Source organism: Lonchura striata, chromosome 3, assembly GCF_046129695.1.
Source record: "Lonchura striata isolate bLonStr1 chromosome 3, bLonStr1.mat, whole genome shotgun sequence".
NCBI classification, from domain to species: Eukaryota; Metazoa; Chordata; class Aves; order Passeriformes; family Estrildidae; genus Lonchura; species Lonchura striata.
In genome coordinates this window covers 9,929,005-9,953,356 of record NC_134605.1, presented here as the reverse complement: position 1 = coordinate 9,953,356, position 24,352 = coordinate 9,929,005, and the positions used below count along the sequence as shown (strand labels likewise).

The 24,352-nt window shown below is 40.3% G+C and overlaps 1 protein-coding gene across 19 annotated transcripts in view; it reads right to left on the bottom strand.

The window, feature by feature from the left end:
- ESRRG (estrogen related receptor gamma) overlaps positions 1-24,352 on the bottom strand; it is a 400,282-nt gene that overhangs the window by 344,204 nt on the left and 31,726 nt on the right. For 5 of the 19 annotated variants that reach the window (XM_021547559.3, XM_077781877.1, XM_077781878.1 and 2 more), the window contains exon 2: positions 2,494-2,539. The exons of 13 other annotated variants lie outside the window; for them this stretch is intronic. Coding sequence is in view for 3 of the 6 variants with exons in the window: in XM_077781871.1 (XP_077637997.1) it covers positions 2,494-2,539 (46 nt within the window). In the remaining 3 variants the exon portion in view is untranslated. Of the gene's footprint in view, positions 1-2,213; positions 2,249-2,493; positions 2,540-24,352 lie in introns of all 19 variants that reach the window. One more of the 19 variants, XM_077781873.1, reaches the window with a different exon arrangement.

Genomic DNA, 24,352 nt, shown 5'->3' with positions numbered 1-24,352 from the left:
CCAGGAACTCAATGCCACTTGCACAATTAGATATGTATTGAAGTGGGATTATTGTCTCAAATGTCCTAATAGAAATAAGTAAAATGCAGCTTTGCATCAACATTTAATTTAATTACACATACCCACTTAATACATAAAACCAGAAAAAATCTGATTTTAAATTATCAGCGTGTTAAGTGAGATTGGGAATTCAGCTAACTTGCAGTGACCAGTAGTGTTTTGTTAAAAGTCCACAAAAGCAATTTAGCAGCCCAAACTCACTTTAATATTGTAGCAACTGGCTCTTAATGCACAGGTATCATAAAATATTAACACAAGTTAAGAAAACACTAGGAAGCATTACATTCCTAGAGAATTTGCTAAGCTTGCATAATGTAACATTTGTTGTCAATAAAGTTTCTTCAGCTAAGAGATCTCTAGCCTGTTCTCCAGAAGATCTCCTTTTTCCTCCTCTATTCCAGCAGCACAGCTCCACCAAGTCCCTGTTGCCTGCACTTCAGTGGAGTGCCGGCAACTGGCAAAGTCACGTTTTAACTGGGATTGGACTTTCCCCACCTTTTCCTTCAGTCCTGAAACCAGCTGAGACATGCAGGGGGTTAACAAGTCACCGGTCACCGGCGAGCCGGTCTCCGCAGGGGCCGCGGGCATCGGGAGCTGCTGCCGGTGTTCCGCCAGAGCCGCGCCTGGCAGGTGCCAAGGCGCAGGAATGCGAGTCCTGCCCGCTTGGCCAGCCTTGGACTGACCTTTAGTCGTAACGGGGATCAGGAGTTTTGTTAGCGAACACCGAGTTCTGGCCTACACATTTTTTAAATTGATTCTTTTATTGATGTAAAGTGCCCAGGTGCCCTCACGACAGTCACTAATATAGATTTCGAAAATAAAATTAATTAAGGGCCAGTCTGGACCACCTTTACTGTCACCATGTGGTACCCTTTTCTACAAGTAACAATGCTATCAACCAGCGAGCACAAGCGGAGTGTTTGAGGAGTATTTCATCACATCCCAAAACACCTGACTGTGGAGGTCAAGATCATTGCCACCTATCTATACACACACACACACACATTGCCTCTCCTCTCCTACCTTCCAAAAGGGGAACCGAAGCACAGCAAACTCAACTGGCCAAAGGCAGTGTCAGAGCTGTGCCGCTCCGCGCTCCGTCTGTCCAGAGCACAGGGAGCATGGCACGGGCAGAGCCTGAGCGGGAGCAGAGCAGCCTGGCACGCAGGCTAATCTGAATTACACTCATCCAGCCCTCGAAATGGTTCCTCATTAGCTGCGGGTTAATGGAGTCCCAATGAGTAGTGTTATTTTCATCCCCTGCCTACTGAATACAAAATTCATTTGCAAATATCCTGTAAAATACTGCAAAGCAAGCCAAAGAGATATGACAACATAAGAGGCATACTATTTATGGAATGCACTTACCGTCATTTAGAAAAGGAAGCTGACATGAGCAACAACCTAAATTTAGCAACACATTTAGTTTTTATTCACTAGTCACAATGACAACATTTCAGAAGGCTACTGCACACCTTGTGTGCCGAAAGGTTCCACTGAAATCAAGACAGACTTTGATCTGAAAGGAATTCGGGATCAGCTCCTTAATGAATACAACACTGAGTTAAATTAAGGCAATCACCATCTTGACTTTCTATTCCAAGTAGATATAAAATTACATTGATTGCAGGAAATGGTGGCATTCAAACAATATTGCAATGGCCAAAGCCTGAAAGCTAAATTCATTGTCAAGCTAAACTAGGCTTTCAGAGGGCACCATTTGATTTGAAGCAAAAAAGCATCTGCAAACCACATATTTTCAATTAATAGTGTAAAAGGCACAGAGTAAGAAAGGAAAAACACAGGTCAATATGCCACAAGCCACTCAAAGAAGCAGAGCTGCTGCATGAAGATCCTGTGCATATACATACACAGGTATGTATATGTATGTGTGTGTGTGTGTGTGTGTGTGAGTGCATGTATGTGTTTTGGGCTTTTTTACGTTTTTGGTTTTTTTGGGGTTTTTTTTAAGGCAGCCTGTACTACAAAGGCCAAATTTGAGGTCCAGAAAGGCACAATGCATCTCTGAACAGCCTGACAATGCTCTTTTACTCACACTATCTTTAATTCAAAAGTAATTTCAAATCAACAGCACACAAAGTTAAACCTAGTTCTTTTGAAAACTCAGAAAAAGAATTAATTCGAACCCTTACCTTTGGCACCTTAAAGACTTTTGGCCATGACTTACCTGTATAAATAGAAAGAACTAATTTACTACAGAAATGCCCATGGGCAAACATGTTCTGGCTAATGAAGTGTTCAGCTTTTGCATGATTAACCAGCTGGTGGGGGTGGTGTAAAAATCACAAGGCATAAAATAATAAGAAAAATTGATTAGCAGCTCTCTTTTAAAGCACTCTATGAAAAATTTCCTTATTTTTGCTGAGCACTTTGGAAAGTGACTGTACAGAAAGATAGACTTAAATGACTTACCAAGGAGTCAGGCAGAGACTGCACCAGGCACTCACTCCTCCAAGACCTGCATCGCAGAGAGGTTCAAGTGAAAAGCAAGATACCGACCAGCACCATGGCTGGATTACTTATACAACATGTTGGTCCTGCCACTAGTCATAAGGGTCATTTTCTACTATATTGCAAAAGACATAGAAAGTTAAAACCATGATTATGCCTTGACTCAGTTCAGTTTCTTCACCAATGTTCTACACTTGAATACCTGAGCTGGATACAGTATTCCCACAAGCAAATTTAAGAAGTGCCTCCATATGAGCCCTGGGATTCACAGGCTACTTAGAAATAATGCACATATTTAGGTGGTGCTACATAAAAAAGATGGGGTTTGCACTCATTAGGGACAAAAATCCTCTTGCCCTTCCCATTCCGTACAAGGGGTTCCTTACAAGCTCACATGCTCTGCCCTCAAAATAGGACCTAATTAGTGTACAAATATTTGGCAGACAGGTCACGAAAATAAATTTATCATTAACTCTCCCCTAAACCAAGGCAGGTTATCCTGAAGCTATTTCCTAAAGAAATGTCTACTTCGTACACATTTGCTCTGGATAACCCTTCAGCTCAGGTACAACTGGCTTGCAACAGTACCTTTAAGAAGAAAACCCAGATATTTTTATGACATAGAATTACTGCAGAAATATGAAAAAGCTGCTCACATAAAACATATGTACAGGAATAAAAAAATAAAAGCAAAAATTTAAGTTACACATCATTTGCAATCGGCCATTGTAATAGTCACAGTCCCTCTTTAAGGTCATTACTTCTATGGAAAATGCATGTTTTACACCTATTTATGGACTTCCAAAGACCAGTCTACAGCTATGTACCATGGGAGATGCAGGCAAAGAATTTGCATCTCAGGGATTTGCAATCTGTTCCAGCCCTGGGGATGCAACGGTAACTAGGACTTCATGGGCTGGGAACCTACATTAACTCCCTCTGTCAATATACAAGGTGTCCCCTTATATCCACAGCTGTTTTCTAACCATAACCAGATATTGCCTCCTCAAGAGTCTTCTCTTGTGGTATGTGATGGTATTTGACATACCTTTATATGCCCAGTTACCTGGATATTAATTCAATTCCCAGATCATTCTGGTATACTGTGCATGCTGTGGCTCAAAATATTCAATCATACCATGGGATTCTTTGTAAGGAGCAATGATTTCACCTGAAGAGTTATTTTTTACAAGAAGAACTAAAGCAGAACTCTGAAGCCCATTTTCCTTCTTTTCACGACTCCTGTATTTACTTTAATTACCCATTCCTGAGGAAGATAGTATCATTTTAAATGCCCCCAAAGAAAGATTTTTCCATGCAGTTTCCCTGTAAGAACTTGGCAGGTTATCCTGAGAACAGATCACTTCACATGTACACCAAACATTCACACTGAAGAACTGGTCAGGCCCATGCAGGTTAGATAACTCTACAAATATTCCATCGAGGTCTTCCTTTCACATCAGGTACATCTGAGAAATCTTATCACTAACTTCATGGTCAGTCAAGACTTCTGATTTCAAAGAGGTTTTTGCCCATTTTCAAGGCATTGCTGGATCAATGGATCTCTATACACTTTTATAGATCTTGCTTTCAAGCCCCCTCTAACCTTTTGGAAACATATTAGCACTTAAGAAAGCAGGCATAGAGCAGACATGAGCAAACCAAAATAGAGGAAAACCGAAAACACTGGCATTTCTCTCAGTACATCAGTTATGAAAGTGCTATTTCTAGATCTAATTCATCATAAAAAGAGAAATTTCTAGTAAAGCAAGAAGTAGCATTAAATTCCACTTAAGTCCAATTTCTATGATCATATTTGTATCAAGCCATTTCTAAAATGTTGTGTATTTCTAACTCTGATGAACTGGGACCCTGACAACACCGGAGCTTGTAAGCTCTGTTTGAAGTTATTTTCAAACATGGTAACAGCCTAATATGGTTACAACACAATTTATTAATTGAGCTAAGAAATTATGCTGTGCAGTATCTAAGTAACATCATAATTTTAGCTAGCCTACTTGTTTCAAAAGTAAAAAAAAATTTAAAGCCTGTTTGCTTCAGAAAGTGAATGCTTGTTAAAACTGTACTTCTTAAAGGAATTCAGAAACACAGATATGAGACATAGCTGGTTTACAGAAGGCAAAACCTAATCTTCAGACCTGCACATCATACTCCAAAAGCTTGATGTAATTATCTGCTTGTTTATTTTTGAGCAATTGCTTTGGAAGAGCCCCCAGTGAGTGATATTGTGTGCCCTGCAGAGGGGTCAAGCACAACATACAGGCTGCACGCTGCAGGTTTGCCTTCAAAGAACAAGCAAACACAAAGGTATTTAGGTGCCTAAGTCCACTTATATCCACTCTCAGTGAGAGTAAGTGCCTCTGAGGACATCATCTTTTGACATCAATGTGGATTCCTCGAATGAATCCAGGTCCATGCTTTTATGGACACCAAAACAGCAGAAAGTAAAAATCATTCTGCTGTGTGGCTTCTTTATCCTCTTCTATACTGGAGTTTCTCTAAGACCATGGCTCCTGGTAGAGGACACAACAGCCAAACAGGCTGGTCTAATTAACCAGAGTTTTTCATACTAATTAGGAACAACATGAGCATTAGGCAATCAATAGGACACCTTATGCCACTACTGCTTAAGTCTGCTTTGGCTGCTTCTGGGTCCCTTGAACCAGCTGTACCCTTGAAGCATATTTGGAGGGTTCTTCCTGACACCCTCCCACACACCATCAATTTTTAGCAACAATAACCTTTCCCATTACACTAGAAATTGATAAGCAACATTGTTAACCTATGTGATGCAGCTAAAAGTCAGATGTAAAGTGTCAAAAGGACTATTTTTTTAATTTTGGTAAATTATTTTGATCACTTCTAATGTGATTATACACTTGACCAGTGAGTAACATAATATGATACCCACCACACTGCAAACAAATTGCATACAGACTTGTTTAACACACACATCCCACTCAGGAGCAAGGAGAGCCATGCTCCACCATTCACTGTACACTCAGCAACTCACTTCCAAATTAATATGAAATAACAGTGTAATCATTTTTTCAAAAGTCATTTAAAACTCCTTCTGAATAACTTCTTAAGGACAGCTGGCAAGAAAGTAATATGTCTTAAGTACAGATAAAACCAGAACACCTGTAAAGCATCTTTTCCAATTGAGAGGCTCAACTGCTAAAATTAGTTCTTGGAATTTCTCCTTTGGGTGCCAGTTGAGATCTTGCTCCAAATGACCACTAACAATCAATCCTACTGACTTTGAAACAACCCACAACTACTCAATAAGACCTGTCTGCTAATTAGGTGCATGCAACCCCCTCACAAAACATCACATTCTCATACCCTTATTTTTAAAAATGCACTTTTGTTCCAGTGTCCTGAAACTAACTGTACAAACACAAAGAACTCAGATGCCCTCTCAACCCCCACTGGAAGTGACAAGTGAGTCCTTCTAAAATTGCAGACACATACTGTCAAGTGCAGGTGTTTGTAAACAAGTTTGGAAATGTTTCTAATTATAAACCATAAGAGTTAAAATTAGAAGTCCAATCCGTTAGCCTTAAAAAAAAGAACTTCCAAAAGCGTTCATCTAAATGAAAGCAACCACTGATGTTTCATTTAGTAACAACAGCAGAATTCCTGTGCCAAGCAGCATACTGCTCTTTATCAAACTTTCCACTATGAGTTACATTTCTTAAAAAAAAAATAAAAAGGATTTGATAAGAATTTTAATTTGCTGTCATACTATGATACTGTATATGTGAAAGTACAATCTAAAAATACCCTATTCACAGGTCTCCCGCGTTTCACATAATTATAAAGAAGGAAAAGAAATGTTCCCAAATCTTCTGAATCTGTCTTGGCTGACAACATCAAAGTTCAGCTTTTATGGGGAGCTTCCCACGCTGACCTTCTGAGAACTTAAACCAAACTCTGCTTGAGGGAGCCTTACTCTTCTGGATGAAGTTCTCCTCAATAACCTCAACTACTGCAAAGCTCGGCTTGCCTGGCACAAAACTGCTGAGAGAGAAAACTCAGAAGGGCAACCCCAGAGCTCTGGCTGATGGAGATCTCAGGATGCTGCCACTGAACTTGAGGTGTCTGACTTGTCTTCACTTCTCTGACGTGGGGGTCAGAAATGCAGCTCTAAGGACCCACGTGCTTTGACCAACACTTCAGGCAGAGGCTGGGAAAAGGCAAATCCTGCAGTCCTCATACACTATTTACAGTGCACTATGACAAGATAGTGCAGGCACAGAGACGGACTTTACCTTTGCAGAAGTTTAGGGAGAAAGCAGAGCTAAGGGAGAGGGAGCTCTTTTAAGGGGAAAAGAAAAAAGATTCATTAATCTCATTATTTCTTAAAGGAAACATAACAGCACATTTGAGCATGTCAGAAGAGCTTCTGCTGATTACAAGCGAGCAAATATTAAACAATTGCAGAAAAGCCTTCATTCAAGAATGAGGGAGTCTCCTGCTGCTCTGTCCTGAAGAAAATGGAAAGGAACGTGGACTAAACAGTGAGGACCTGCTCCAAGAACAAGGTGGGACTGGTCCTGCCCAGAAGATATCCCCTCTGTTCCCCACCTACAGCAAAGACAGGCACTGCAAGGGGCAGGGAAACAACAGCTCTTCATCCCCTGCACACCCAGCCTCCTCCTCCTACTCCACTGGAATGTTACAAGCCAGAGGAAAAGTCCAAACCCATCCTCCTCAAGAACCAGGACAGAAAGTAAGTTGCTCATGTCTCATCACAGTCAGGGAGTTATTTCACATAATAACCACTATCCAACCTTTCTTTTTCCTTCCCTTCTTTTTCTTTTTAGCCTTTGCTCTGTAAAAATAATAGCGTAAAAATAATTTTTTTCTGGAGAGCCTTTTGAAATTCACTGCATTCAACAAACATGACCATATCAGTTTAGTGCTGTACAGTCTTGTACCCAGCAAGTGCAGTGCTTTCAAAGCAGGAGTCTTGCAGGTGGCACTTCCTTTGCTGCAAGTCAAAATACCATAAAATAATGGAATGGGTTGGGGTGGAAGGGACCTTAATAGTCATGTAGCTCCAACCCCACTCTGATGGGCAGGGACAGCTTCCACTACACCAGGCTGCTCTAAGCACCATCCAACCCAGCCTTGAAAACTGACAGGGCTGAAGCATCCAGCTTCTCTTGGCAACATGTTCCAGTGTCTCACCATCCTCACAGTAAAAATTTTTCCCTAATTTCTTATCTTAACCTGTCCTCTGCCAGTTCAAAGCCATTTTCCTTTGTCTTATCATTATATCCTGCTAAAAAGTGTGTCCCTATTCATTACATGTCACTTTTTGGTATTGGAGACTATAAAATCTTCTCAGGGCCTTCTCCAGGCTGAACAACCCCAGCTTCTCTCTGCATAGAAGTGCTCCAGCCCTCTGAGCATCTTTGTGGTTTCCTCCAGACTCACTCCAATGGGTTTACATTTCTCCCATGCTGGGGACTCCATAGCTGGACACAGCACTCCAGGTGGGGTCTCACCAGAGCAGAGGAGAGGGGAAGAATCCCCTCCCACAACTGCTCACCATGCTGCTCCTGCAGCCCAGGATATGGTTGGCTTTCTGGGATGCAAGAGCACATTGATGGGTTTTATTGAGCTTTTCATCAACTAACCTGTAACTGCTTCTCTCTTAAGCCATTCCCTGTCTTTTTAAGCCCATTCTTTTTTTTTTTTTTTTCTTTTATGTGACATAAGTAAGGGATGGAGAAGCCACTTTGCTGAAGGGACCACAGTAATTAGGAAAAGAGTGATAGTGCATCTCACCTGCTGCTAGTGACCTCTACCCTTCTTTTCCTAGGCTTGGGTAGCTCATCCTCCCCTTCCCTGGCCAGTGCTGTGAGAGCTCCCTCTCCTGTTCCAGTTTAACCAACTTTAGACCTTGTCCTACTGGAAGCAAGGCCTGAGTGAACAGAGCAGGTTCTAAGAGAGTCTCAGCAAACTAGGTTTCTTGCTACAAACTGACATCAAAAATACTCTCTGAGGGAGTATAAACTTCCAACTAAAACCTATGAAAAACTACTTCTTTATTAAACACAGATTTTTGTTCACATGGCCAAGTTGGTATACATACTATGGATATTGTATATATACAATATATACACATACATACCCACATGCGTATGGGCACACACACACATGTAGCACTGCAAATATTTAATGCTACTAACCTCATTGCTATTTTTATTCCAAGCAAGGATAAAAATCATTAGTTTCTACAAGCCCATCTAAACTTCTGAATGCACCCATACTTGACTCACCTAGAAAAATGAATACATATTGGAACTGTGTTTGCAAGTCTAAAAAAGCCAGGCATTTAACTCGGTATATAAATATTTTAATTAACAATAAGTATGCATTTAGGAGATTCTGCATCAAAGTCTAGATCAGTTAGGGCAATTAACCCATTACAGTTTTGTAAGATATTAGATGAAAGGAAATAGGAAATTAGGAAATGCATAAGGAATTTAGAAAATGCATCATCAGACTTAAATTAAGCATTTGAATGGTAGAATAATCTCAGATAGTGCTTTATTTCTAATATTTTCTGCATGCTCAAAATGAAAGCATGAAGAGCAGCACAATGGCATATATCTTCTACCAAAAATAGCTGAAAAATACTATAGAAGAGTGCCTGCTGGGTTGGTTATAAAAGTAAAGTATAATCCATTAACTGCTAATTAGAAGCATCAGAAGCAGGCTTTGCTGCAATAAGAGCTGGCCCCTAAGTAGATGTTTCTGTAACCATTTAAAGGCACAGGGTTTCTCCAGTTGCTGAGAATGGAGCTTGGATGGTTTCAGCATAAAGGCCATGTGAAAAGAGACTATGGCACTTGGCCATGTTACCCAGCTGTTTTCTAAATATGATGACAGGTGCCATTTTTTCCATTTGATCGTGGAACGTAATACATCTTCAAACAAATTTTCCCCAACTAGCCTAGTGCAGTTACATTTCAGAGATTCAAATATAAGAATGTTTGCTTTTTTGCTCTGACAGACACATATTGCAGAGTCTTTGGCAGATATTTCATTATCAGCCTTTTTCTCAAAGCTGAATTTTTAGTTTATGTATTACTTTGCTTTTTTCTGCTGTTGTAGGAGGGAAAGAATAAGCACTTGGGCAAAGGATTTAATTCTAAAGGAATTAAAAAGGGAGGAGGGGAAGCTACTATTTATAATTAGACAATAAATGTAACTTAAATAAGGAAGAATCCTCTTCCTCTCTGTTCACTACTTCCTAAAGGATAGGAAGCATTGCCATAATTTCTCCTCTTCTTTATCTGACTACCTACCTGGTCAAACTGAGCTCCTTTCCTATCACTGAAAGGCCAAACAGGTCTTTTGATTTGCTTGCCTATGAAAAGGTCTTAAAGGGTTATGGCAAAAAAAAGGTGAAGCCAGAAGAAATCCCAGTAATCCAGCTCCCTGCAGAAGTACCAAAGACACAAAAAGCAGCAATTATGGACGTGAACAACAAAGAGATGATCCCTTGAAATGGACCACAAGCTCCAAAACCCAGCCATGCAGCATGTGGAGCCAAAGGGAGCTCAGCTTCCTCCAGGGCTGCAGTGGCCTCGAGCAGTGCAAGAGGACAGGATACAAGTCAGGCTGCACAACTCCAAAAATCAGGAAAAAACCAAGCAGATAACTAACTTCCCATGTTAAAAAATGGATGTAGCTAGCACAAGGGGAAATAGTTCAGGTCAATGTTTCGGGCTTTTCATCTCCATGGATCAATCAAAGGAAGCAAACATAGGAAGAAAATTTGTGTGGGGCAGGAAATGAGGGCATTTAGCTTTTATCTTTCTGCCCCATTTTCACCTACAACACAGAAGAAACTAATTTCTTTTAAAATTGTGTAATAGGGGCATCCATTAAGGGAAATTAAGATGGTAACTAATCATTGTAGATAGACAAACATCTAAGAAACAATAAAACTAAGATTACAGCAGAAACAATAAAGTCAAATTTAGTTTAAACCAATGTCTTAAATATTTGTTAACCCTGGCAGAAGCTCTTACAAGGCAGACGAGTATATCTGTTTTCATTCTGTATGTAAGAAAACAACCGCAAAATGCCCCAAAGCCACGGAGGGAGTCAGTGTCAAAGACATGATTAGTAGTTCAGAAGTTATCTGATTCGGGTCACATGGTGTTCCAAAAACCATACCTAAATATAGCATGCAAGAGATCTGCACAAAGACCAATCCCATGATGGGAGCACACTAAACTCTCCACAAAATTAATTAGGGTTATTTTGAGGCAACCAAAGGAAAGCAAGAAGGGAAGGGAAAAAAAAAAATCAATCCTTGCCCTGCCCAGTTCTGCAAGAGCAGATGTCTCTGGTATGAACAAGCCTCAAGTGTGCAGCCCAGGCTCTCAGGGAGATGGTTCCTGGGGAAAACCCCACACAGCACCAATGTGGAAGGTGGGTGGAGGGCACAGTGTGGCTGTATTAAGGAATACAGCTCACTGGGGAAGAGGATGATCCTGTCAGCAAGGGGACCAGCAGGAAGCCAATACTTGAGTTCTTCTGTTGCTGTTAACAGCATCTTTCTAACACAGAAACAAACCCACCTTTTTGGAAAGGGAAGGTCTATGTAAACAATACCCTTGGCACAGACCAAGACTCTTGGGAAAAAATGAATGCTTCCCAAGGTAGAATGGAAAGAAAATTCCCTGTTGGAAATTGCTGCCCCTGAAATCCACCATTAGCTTTGCCCCTTGAAAGGGAGGAGGATTTTCTCACACAGCCTAAAGAGCTACTTCTAACAGCATTCCCTACACTAAGGTATAACAAGCAACCTCATGGAAAAACATGCAGATCCTCAAAAGGCAGCAGGAACAGGAGAAAAGAGAAGTGTTCCTCAGGTCTTTTGAATTTCTTTTGGTCCCTCCCTGTTAAGCAGGCACATTTTTTCCTATGTTTCCTGAACACTGAATTGCCAGGTGGCTTCTGACCTCTGCTGACCTACAAGCTGATTTCAGCCAGCTGTCCTAGTTCACGATTTCCCTATAAAACCTATTTTTAAAAACACAAAAAAATCCGCTGGCGAATGCCATGGCAAAGATTTTAGGATGACCACAACCACCAATTTCCTTGGGCATGTTCCCGAGTACCAGGGGGAACCATTTTTCCCTCAAGCACTGGAACACGTAGGACACGCTGGTGTTACCCTGAAGACCTGGGCAAAGCTGAAGCAGGGACTCCAGAGAGCAGGACAAAGCTGAGGAGAGGCAGAGCTCCGAGCAGTGCTGCTGTCAGCAGGTAAAAAGCAGGCTCCTGAGCCCAGACCATGGAGCAGGTGCTCCAGAAGGCAGGTAACGAAACAGAGGGAGCTGAGCCCGGGACACAAACTGCAAATTTCGGCTCCAACAGCTTCAGGCCATTACCAGGTGCTTCAGGCAGTCATCCAAATCAAAGTAAGAAAGTGGAAAGAGCCAAATGCTAGTTAAAGAGGTTTGCTAGCATGAAAATCCCAGCACGGGCAGTTAAAACATTTCCCCATTGTGGGAGCAGCCTAAGAAGAAAAGAAGAAACAAACAAAAAGCATATGCAATTTTCGTAAAAATGGCTGCGTTGGGGATTTTGCTATCCTGTACTCCAGCCCCGAGATGCAAATGTTGGCTGGGATGCTGAGATCAGCAGTTATATGTCCTCAGGTGGTTAGAGACAACACAGAAAAGAGCTGGCATTTGGGGAAAATAGAGGGCCCATTTGATAATGCTTCACTTGAGCGTAAGAGGGCTTCCCCTGTGGGTATTGTCCCAAAGAAAGCTCCAGGCAAGTTTAGAATGGTTCATTACTTGTCACATCTAGAAGGTGAGTCAGTTAATGATTACACTGACTCCCTTTTGACTTCAGCTTCATGTGTTTTCAATCTGAGAACAGCGCTCTCATCAAGTCAAATATCACTCGCCACAAAGAGAAATACAGAAGATATCTGCCTTTCAGATGCTCACGGCACAACTGTAGTTATTTTATCTGTCAGGATTTTCCTGGTGATTTGCAAATCATATTTTTGGTAGCTAACACACAGCATGTGCAACCCCTGTTCAGGGGGTTGCCACTTTTCTGTAAGAACATACAGCTCAGAGACTTGGCACTTGCTTTATTGGGATTAGTCTCCAAAGAGCCCAATACTGTGGCCTTGAGTGGATCCTTATAAAATCCAAATATCTACTTCCTCAAGGTCTCCTCAACCTAGAAGAACACTACCTGGTTTAATTTACCTTACACAGACATAAGAAACAGAACTGGCTACTCCACACACGTGTGTGGCTAACTATGCTGGCCAATGATATTATATTTAATCAGATGGTCACTTGAATGTTATTGGTAAAGTTCTCCTCACTAAGGCCTGCATCCCTTGCCAGAGGCTAGCAGCTTGACAGAAGGAGAGAAACAAACTCCTGTTATCAGAGTAACATGAGTCAGTATGTGGAAAGATACTTCCATCTGCTCTGTGTTGCTGGTGACATGACATTACCATACAATTTGGTATACCTTTGCAACAGAATAGATAAAACAAGATGGCTCAGCTACTATCGTTTATGTTCCACATGTATGGGGAGTTCTCTCAAGTTCTCTCCTTTTCTATAGAGTAGCTGAGACTCACTACAGAAATTCTGAGGGGAAAAACATGTTGCTGTTTATTTCAGAGAGTTAATGGCACAAACAGACAACTATGTGCACTTCCAAAAAATAAACTAATTCTCCTCAAACTGCTCTCCAAGGAGACACATTTGGCCAGGTACAGGAATCACCAAAGGAACCGGCTGCATCTAGCCACTTGCAAACACACACAACCTCTACTAAACACAACCAGAGAGTAGAGTGGCCTGTGCTGTTTCTGCATTAATTTTGTGTCCCTGTATGTTACCAGATCCCTGGGACTTTCATGGTCTGTGGGCAGCAAATCGGCTGAGCCAAAAGGGAAGGTTCCACCTGACTTGGCCAGGAGGAGCTATATTAAGCTTGTCTCAGCTGGAGGTCATTCTGCATATTTTGAAGGCTACTTTCTTGGTAGCTGGTCAAGCAACCAGTGACCAGAAATTAAGAACCTAATCTGTATAACATCCATAATACTCAGAACACTTCTGAAGTCCAGACCCTACACATATAAAGTTCCTAATTTCCAAAATGTTTGACCAAAGCCATTTCTCTCCAGGCCAAGCAGGATTTGTTAAGCGGTTGCTTCATGTCTCATTTCCACTAGGCTGCTGGTAGCCCTGCAGCCAAGAATTCATTTTCACAATTCCAAAACATTTTTTGATACTTCCAGACCAAATGGCTTTGCAGTAGAAATTGGTTTCTGTCACCATCTGTTGTTCCATAGTTCGGAAGGTCTAACATTTTCCTTCAAGAGGGAAAAAGTTGGGGAGGATGCATGGCCAATACAAATGGAATAGATATTCTTTTCCTTAGTGTCACTTTATAGGGAAGGCTTGGCCTATTTCTCAGCAGCTGTGAAATTGTCATCAGCAGGATTCTTTACAAAGCTTGGTGGCATATGGAATATATTGCTCACTTCTTAATACTATAAAAACAACCTTGCTGCATAACTGAGCTAGGCAAAGAAAGCAGGTGCTTGATTAAAAAAAAATTCATCATGCATCAAGCCTCTGTAGACTTTGTAGATACTGTTGACAAGGATATTTTGGAGACAAGTATGGGTTTGAATCAACTAAATAATATTTTACAGAAGTCCCTAGGCTTCAGAGGTGGGACAGTCCCTTAAAAATCAGCAGGTGAACTCACTGTGCCACAGGATAACATCATTCACAAAGGCAACGTTCACGTGCCAAAGAGAAGTGTCACTCCCCCCACACTTTGTAAGAAATTAAAAACTGCTCTGCAAGGGTCCCATCTCCATTTCTGATGTGGTAAGAGACAATTTAGCATCAGTTTTAGACCACGTCTTTTTGTCACAGCTCGGCATTATTTTTACAGGTTCTTAGCCAATAAGTAAATTAAACAAAATAATAAAAATAATATAATAATAATAAAAATAATGTAAGTCCATGGCATTCTGGTAACCATACATACTGAATTGCAAACACAGGGCTAAAATTGCAGGAGTTTAGGTTCTCACTACAGGAGACACACAAAGAACAAAGGGTAAGTGAGCTTGTTGAATATGCTGGTCTTTAAGCAGTCAAGAGCATTGCAAAAATAGCATGAAAATAAGACAAAGTACCAGAAAAGGGATTATGATGTGCTGCAGTTATGTGCCCACTGCTGTATACTCCTCAGTGAATGTCCACTCAGCCATCCCTGCACATACACACACACCTATATTCACAGTCATCTGTGCCCTGCTGCACCTAGAATGCCCCAGCAGGTGAAACCAAAGGGCCACTTAGGCTGGTTGGCTTGTCCAGGCCCATGGCAAACAGCAGATGCTTAGTGAAGGTCACGGAGCAGGGCTATAGTGACAATTCCCCAGACTACTCTTCCCAACATCCATCTATCTGTGGCTCAGAAACTTCCTTTAACAAAATGTATACAGTTTTTCCAGATTACTGATCTGCTTTTAGAAATCTTCACTTGCAGTTACAGATGATTACTTCAGAGCAAGGTTCTCTAGCTACATTGCATGTTTCTTGTACTAAGTGAGCTATTACATGTCGATATGGAAAAATCCAGCCTGCTGCCCTCATCCCAGAGGGAAGGGCAAACTGAGTATTTAGGCAGCCCATGCTCCCTGAGCTGCTGTGCACAGTCCAGATAGAAAAAAAGTCTGCTGCAGCCATGACAATGCACAGCAGGAAAAGGCCCTGTATGATGGTGGAAGTTTGGCAATGCTGACCTATAGGTTATGATTTTGAGCTGCACATGAACTATTAAAGCCATAAATACAGATCTGTCATCTCTGAGGCTCTGAAACTACTCTTTGATCTCCTGTCACTGTTTAAGTAAGTGGCCTTTTAGCAAAACAGGATAGGGAGCACACTGCTGGACACTGAAGAAATACCAGCTACAGGACAATCACGGGACAGCATGCACCTGTCACTTCCCCACAGCAACACAGTGAGAGGGTCATCGCTCTCCAAGAGGCATCCAAAAAACCAGTTCTTGTTCACAGTTCAATATGTTTGCTATTTATGCGCCTTCTCATTGCTCAAATTATCTTTGCTCTGTATTCTTTACTTTTGCTCTGTATTCTTTAACGCCCAATAAAATTAAGCCAGAAAAAGAGAGGCCAAAGAGAAGTGCAGTATCCAAGAACAAAAGATTCTCCTAGCATTTTTACACTCTATTCATGTAATACCAAAAATAATATAGACTAAAGTCTACTATTTAACTAAATAGGCTTAAATAATATTTAGCTCTTTGTATCATCCAGAAATCTCAAAATACTTTACAAAGGTGTGCAGATTGGGAAGAGCCAGAATGCAAGCTACTCCTAGGCATTTGTTCTTTCCATTAGACTCCATCACCACCTCCAAATATGAGCACAATTCTCTAGCAGCTGGCATGGAGAGATGAAGATGTGCATTAAAGATATAGTTTTTCCTTAATTCCCTGCGCACTGATTGCTTTTAATACATTGTTTCAGACATTCTGTGTGTAAAAGCAACAGCAGACCTTGCACCTATGTTACTCTAACTGCTACTACTTGTGCAGGTAATATTTATGCAAGTTGCAGTCCTTCTTTCAGTTGCAGTAGGAATGTAGTCAGTAATCAAGCTATAAATGCCTCTTCTCAAAACCTTAAAACAAGGTTTAACAATCATCAAGAAAAAAAAATATGATGATAGAGGAAACAAAGATAAACCATGAAGAGTTTTGTAGAAATAGGAAAAAGTCAATGCCTTTCTCCAAAAGAGACAAGATTGCAGAAATTATCACAGAAGGAGTGCTTCATAACAAAATTCAAATGCCAACATGGAGCAGAAATACTTGGAAAGCTCAAAATCTTACTTTGAGCATGACCTGTCAAAATCAGCATGGAGAGCTAAGTCAGTTGGTAAAACATTCCTATGTCAACCTGCACTCTCAAATCAGAGAGCTTCTGTCAGCAAGTTCTGATCTTTCCTACAAAAGTGGGAATCAACAACAACACCTCAAAAGGCTGAGGATCGATGTCAGATTTTTAAATATTTGTTGAACAACTTATATTTTGCATACATCAATGCCTATGGGCTTCTGGGCTTCTGATCAAGGGCTGTAGCTAATATGAATGGTGTATCAAAACAAACACTTGTCAAAGTTTTTATATTTGGTTGGGGTTTTTTAAGGCTTGCAGTGAAAATGCTCTTGTTCAGACCAAAAAAAAAAAAAAAAAAAAAACAAAAAACAAAACAAAACAAAAAACACCAACAAAGAAACTGAAAAAACTACCAAAATTTGATCGCCACTCTCGCCAGTTAGAACCATTGGTGTTTGTGTAAACTCAGTTCAGGGAAGACATAAACAGCATCTTTTTAAGCTAATGATTTTCACCACAGGCCATTTGAAACAGGTGTTAAGAGTGGCCCTGAAACAGATCCCATCTGTGTTCACCTAAGTTAGTGTATTTTTGTTTTGCTCCATTTTAATGTATGTATACATCCTGTGTTACCAGCTTGTCTTTTCAGCCCACTCCCATCCTCCACAATCCCAATCTGTCAGCCAGACTCCAGGGACAGGAATTAAAAATGACCACATTTAAAAAGTGTATCTCCCTGTGTAACAGACTTTACAGAAGCAGAAAGACTAAAAAGCTGAAAAGTTCCCCACAGTCTTTGCCTATTAAATCCCACAACTTGCCAACAGCAGGGCACGTTTTAATGTCAAAGAACAGGGCACTGGCTTGTGTTTCTGTGTGATGAAAGAGCTGTGGTACTCCTGTCTCTTTACATTTCACATCTCACTGTTTGTGGAGAAAGTTGACAACACCAGGATGCTCAAAACCACCCTGTACTATTATACAGAGGAAGCAAGATGCTTGCTAAGAAATAGTGCTGATACCAGAATATGGTTGATTCAGCACAAGTGGTAAGAGCTTATTTTTGGTTGGTTTCGGCAGTATTTGATTAAAACAGGATTAAATCCTCATCAGACTTGCTTAAAAATCATTTTACACCCATCCCATCAGTGTGCATCATTCTCTTTCTTATTATTAATATTTTCCATCATTAAACAGAAGGAGAGGTAAGTTTCTGTTCATCAGATCAGTAAAGAGTTAGACAAAGTCCTTGGAAAGACTAATGCAAGAAAGTAGAAGGAAGGATTCAGTCAACTGGCAACTAAACAGAAGCCTTCTGATATTTCCCACTGCGAAGTAACAGGATCTGGGCTATAGATATGTTTGTCAAACATATCTATAGCAGGGATAATTAAGTTAGTGCAGCAAACTAGGTGCATGCTTTGAAGTGTTCATGCAGTTGCTATACTGACTTTTCTTTCACCTGGTAGGTTAAGCTCACAATCTCACACTTATTTGCAGACTCATGACCTACCCTCTGTCCTCATTATCACTTAGTTTCTGATAGCTGAACATCTTGGAAATGATATTCAAAGGTTTTGTTATAAATAAAAGACTAACAGAAGCCGAAATACAGACTTCTGTCACTGAGGAATAACCGCCTGGAACTTCTTATGGCTCCTTTCTGCCAAGGAGTTCACATAGCTTTACAAATAAACAAATATTCTTCTAAGGTAGATATTGCTATTTTTTCCTTTTACAAGACCTCTTGTGATTAGCATCCAAAACCTTGATCTCCAGTTTCCTGTAACTGGAAAAAAAATGAGGAAACAGACAACATTCTTTCCCTCCTTTGCAAAAAGCCCCAAGGATGTTTCAATTTCTATATTGGTATCCCTCAGAATAACAGAGTCAAAATATAAAACAGAAAGCTTTAAATCCCCTGTCTTTGGTAGTAATTTTTTATTTCACAATATTACCAGCAGTGATACCTTTCCTGTAAAGATCAAATCTAACAGAATGGTGAGGATTCTGCTGGGGTTTCTGTCACTGGCAAGAGCAGCACCCAAGGGTGCAGAACCTACAGTGATACCCGGATTGATTCCCACTGATCTCAGTGATGTCAAAACATTATCTTGTATGCTTCTCCATACAGCTGGGCAGTGATTTCATATGCAAAGATCTTCACTTACCTATAGCCTTCTAAAAATCAGAGTTTTCCACTATCTCCTCTTCACCCAACTCAACAGGGGGCCTATCAACAGTCTCCACTTTTCTACCCAGGTTTCTAAGGCACAAAAATATCATTACCTTTATTTAAACTAGTGTATTCTAACTGGGATAGGACCCTGCACACACAATACAGGTTTTAGACAGTGGCTTGTAGCCCAGTAGACTGGATTGGGACATGCACTCCTGACTTTCTCTCCGCTCAGAAGTAACTGGCATTTACTTCTGAGCAAGAGACACAATTATGATAAAGACAGCATTTTCCCTTGTGCTTCCTCTGTCATACAATTTCTACTTACTCTGTCAGAGACATGCATTTTGGGTATTCATGGATCTGAGAAATCCCAGCTCAGACATGAGCATCACTGACAGGGCAAGACACTGCTGTAACTGTCCTTGTAGTGTCTATCCTGTAGGAACACATGGGTTTCAATTTCCAGTAACATCAGACGAATGCATCCGTTTTAACCTATTCATTTGTCAAAACAGAAGAAACGCTCTCTTGCTGCATTTGGTTGTTAGGCCTTTACCTTTATTTCCAAGTTATTTCTTAGTTACCTGAGTTATTGTCCCCAGTATTTCATTTCTCAGGATACTAACAGGCTTGCTGAAATCATATCTTCATTTATACGAGGGCAAGAAAATCTCACCCAGGTCCTCCACCTGTACCCATTAAACAACCCATAAAAACTGCCTCAGAAGAGTCAAACAGAAGACTTGCCTCCGATAGCTCAGTTGTTTTCAGAAAGGAAAAGCAAACAAGCAAGACAGGGCTCAAAAGCTTGCCCCAAAATAGGAATCCTTGCTCTTCTGAGGGCTCCAAGCCCATCTCAGGAGTAGAACCTCACTGGCATTGATGTGACACCCATGGCCTGACAGGAGCCAGGGACCCCACGCACAGAGCTGCTGTCAGCATTGGGAAGCAGCGGTGAGCAAGGGAGACCAAACGTCCTCCTACATGCAAACTTGATATTCCATTTTCTGCAAGGTTACCCCCAATGATTAAAATGTTCTGAAATTTACCCTTAAAGGCCAGTCATGCTGGGATCCACCAGAATCGATCGGTTATCTTTTGCCTCCGCACACAGTCCGTGTGTGCCTTTCACAAGTAATTTGGTTTACCAGATGAATGCTGGCAATATTTTCCACTAATTGCAAGAGTTACTAAACTGAACCTTAACTAAAATTAAGTTGACTATTAAAAGCTCAATGAGTAACCCAGCAAACGGAAGCCCTGTGCACAGGATTTAGCAAGCATGCAAGTGATCTGGCAGCCACCAAGGCACAATACTTGCTGAACTTCCTATACCTAAAATTGGTTCCATACAATAGTCATATGTTCATGATGTATGATGAACTAATGCTCACAATGTTTGGGTGCACTGAAATGCCAAAATAAATGTATAATAATTCAAGCATGACATTCTGAAAAGACAAAGTGAGAAGACTGAAAGTTACGGGTTAATTTACAACATACACTCTCCTTTAAAATAACAGACCTCTCTGTATCAGTTTTAAAAATACATTAATAATATCCTTAGGTAGTAAGGTGTCATTATCATAGATAGTCATACAAATTTTACCTACCTGTATATAAACACTTCTAGGCTTTCTAAGGAGCATACACTGCACTTATCATTACATGTTACGTTTATTCATTGTATATAGGCTTTTCATTATTACAGTTTCTAAATTTACAAATATTTTTTTGTGCCTTTACAATTTCTAGGCTATACTTCTATACAAATATGTCCTACATTCTGTATTTCTGTTTTAGGAACTATACACAGGTCCATAAATCAAAAGCAGTAAGAAATAATATTAAGATTGCACCCAGTCTGGCTATCTTTAACAAACTAATAAACTAGGGATTCCCTGAGAAGAATTCTGTCTCTCAGGGAAAAAAAATAAGAGAAGAGAAAAATATGCCTATCTAATAATGTGGATAAAAGGTACTTTGTCACAAAAAAGACAGAATGATTCAGGAGAAATTCAAAGAGATTTCCTAAATACTGCCCCCATTAAAAAAAAAAATTAAAAATCAGTATTTTAAAGAAGAGAAAGTCAAAGTGGACATATGCAGAGTTACGTGAAAGAGTTAAAGATATTGATGAAAGACTATTTGCTGATAAGGATGCATCTATTTGAAATAGGATAGCATTTGGGACCACTCGAACAAAAGTCTACAGAAAATTGATAAATCAAGGACCTAGCAGGATTTAAACAAACAACAGACATGGCTGAGAACACATGAAATGTCACGAGTACAGCTGAGAAATAACTGATGGCACAGGACCACTTACTCTGCTACTAACAAGACATTTGCTTTGGCCTCTGCAGAGCGAGACAGACATCAATCCTGCCACAGCTCCAGAAACACTTGAGCCTGAAGCCCTAAAAAAAGTGGTTATTATTGTCTGGGTGTGCACATGGAACACCCCAATAAGCCTGGCTTCCAAAAAACAAAATACCCACCCACAAAATACCCAAAATGTATCACACCCAGGTAAAACCCTAAGTGACTTCATGCAGAAAAGAGCTCTTCCTCCAAATACTGCTGTTACAAAACACCAGGGCCTGGATTCTCCAAGAAGACCTGAGTGTCATAGTTTGACACGGAAAGTAATTTTCTCAGAAGGAAGAGGGTAAAATTAGTCAGTAGTCAGGATTATATATTTCACATCCCAGTGCCCAGCTTTTAGATGCTGTTCCTGTGCCATGAAGCCCTCAGCCCTGCTAGTCACTCCTGTGCCACTCAACTCAGGAGCGGTCATCACCGAGCAAGAACAATCCAATGCTGCCAGCAGGAGAAGGCCAAGGCCACACTCATCATGAAGCAGCCCCACTTCATGACTAGGAGCTCCATTTTTAAGCAGTGATACTCAAATTCTTTCGTTTCAGTAGCTTTTTCAAGGTTCCCAGGCTGCTCCTGAAAGAAACTTACTGGAGGGTCCTTTCCTTCAAGGACACAGCTGGAGAAAGTGAGAGATATCACACACAGAAATCCACCATTTTGCAACAAGAGCTTGCACTTTCTGAAGTCCGCTGGGATGTGAGGGGAAAAACAGAAGCAGAGAGGCTCAACCTTGTCAGGATGGAAGTGCTTGAGAACATCCAAAGAAGATCTTTAGCCACCTGGGAAAGCTGGATATTGAAAACATAGGCACTCACATAGGTTAGGCAACTTCTAAGGTTAGGTGGCAGTTCAGTGGGGATATTGAGGATCTCAGTTTGGGCTTTCAATGCCTAAATCCCACTTAAGTCCCACTTAAGGCATCTAATCCTTTTGTGGATCTGGGCCTAAAGCCTTGCCAGGAAGGAGAGAGTCTATGTATGCAAAAGCTGATGGTCAGTGACAGTCTAGTTCTGTTAAAACTAAACTACACAGAGAACGACCTTATTTTGTACAAAGGAATAATGCAGAATAATCAAAGACACATTCTAATCACAGAAAGTTAATGGAAAGTTAATGCAGATGATACAGATCACAGTCCTGAGTTTAGACCCTATGACAGTTATGCTGACCTGGAGAACATTGTAACCCATAAATCATGGGTCTTCAATAGCTTGTGGAAAGAAGCACATTTGGAAATGTCCAAAAGACAAAATGACTACAGAAGCCCTCAAAAAACCACCTCTCTTAATCACACCAACTAAGAGGCACAACTAGAAAGGAGGAAAAATTTATAAAATACTGTAATGTTTACAAAGGGTTAATAATTCAAAGAATGATATTTTGTTATTCAGTGACCAACTAGTTTACCATGCTCAATGGAATTAAGTCATTTCAGTTGAGTTTCTAATAGCCAGGAATCCATCTGGCAAAAGTTACCAATTTATTTCTCACTTACCTGCAGTGCTGTTGGCTGTCTCAACCATGAAGTAAAGTGTGAGTGGATGTGGATAACAGTTTACCCTACACTCCCTACATCTTGTATCTGTATATCACAAAACCATTTTTATTTTTTTAAAGATGCCTGTACTTACTCCCCTTGAATTTAGTTGAAAGGACTGCTAATAAAATATTTTCATATACAAACTATCTTATTGATAAAAGTGATCTTGGCATAAAACTAGAATAGAATTACAACAATAAAATACAAATTAATGTTACTGTTATTACAAAACAGATATCATTAATTATTTTAATGGTAAATATTTCTGGCAGATCCTAGGTATGCACTGCAACATTTAACTGACTGCAATCACTAATATTCCTCTATGGTTAAAACACTGAGGTCTGCATTTTGGGGATTCAAATACATCTTCCCAGAGCTCTGCTTCAAATGAAAATTTTCCTGCAGCTACCCATCAACTAGTATCTGACCTTTATAAACCATGGGAGAAACAAAGGAACCTGCTTCCCAGTTCTTCCCATCATCTGCAGATAGGCCAAGAGTTCTGGCAGCTCACTCACTAACTCCTGCAAATTTTGCATTACAAAATCAGTGCAATCAAAATTCATATTGCATATGAAATTCAATGCGAAACTGAGGAGAGCAGAATAAGCATGTATGTCACAGATCACAAAGGTGCCAAACATACTTTAAGCAGAGGAAAATCACCCATTCTCCCATGCCACTGAAGTCCATGGAGTCAAGGTGGACTCCTTTCTTGCTTCCTGAACACTGCATTATCCCCTCTCCTGAAACATGGTTTCCTGTGGCAGACTCAAAGACTGATAAAGCTCCTACCTGGTTTTCAAGGGCTGAAGGAATTACTGATGCTTTGTACTCAGCTCATGGTAAGGAGGCCAGTGTGACTTCCCTGATTTACTTGGATATTGGTCTGGAGTCTCACTGTGCTTTCACCTGCATTTTACTTTCGGTTCTGGATTCTTTCCAGGATAAAGACGCAAAGTCAAGGTGGTATCTTTCCTGTCCAGCCACCTCCTCCCTTTTGCTAAATGTTAATATACTGACAGGTCTGATATATAGGAGGATGCCAATACACTCTTAACATGGACAAAGTCAAACAACAGAAAATATTTTGCAATTTGGTATTCTTCCCCCCCAAATATTCCTGTTTAAATTGCTTCCCTTTAATTCTCAAAAGTATGTATTATCAAGAAAAGACAGTCTATTTATGCCTTCTGTTAATCTATGTATAAACTAAATCTCACCTTCCTGACCCACAGAAGCAATTGCCCCCTTGGTCTGGCAATGCAGCTCAGAAAAATAGGAAGAGCAGAATTTCTCCTGCATCTATCTATGCATTTTAGTGGCAACCCGTGCTTGGCTAAGACTGGTCAGCTGTAAGAGACTGATGAGAATTGTTTGAAATACTTCTGGTTGAAAAATATATGAATCAAAATTACTGGTAAAACAAAAGAGATGATGTATGTGACATGTATGAAGTATAGAATTAACCTAGAAAAATAAAAATAACCAAAGTTCCAGCCTACGACTCTAAATTTTTCAAATAATATAAATGCCACAAAACATAAATACACAAAACAGTAAACCAGTATACTGCAAGGTGACAGGATTTTCTCTACAGACCAGTAAGGGTTAATTTTCTTGAAGAAGTATAGGGGGCCATGAAAATTGTGAATTTAAACTCTCACCAATTTGAAATGCTATATTAAATAACACATAAAGGTAATTTTGTTTTCATTTCTTACTG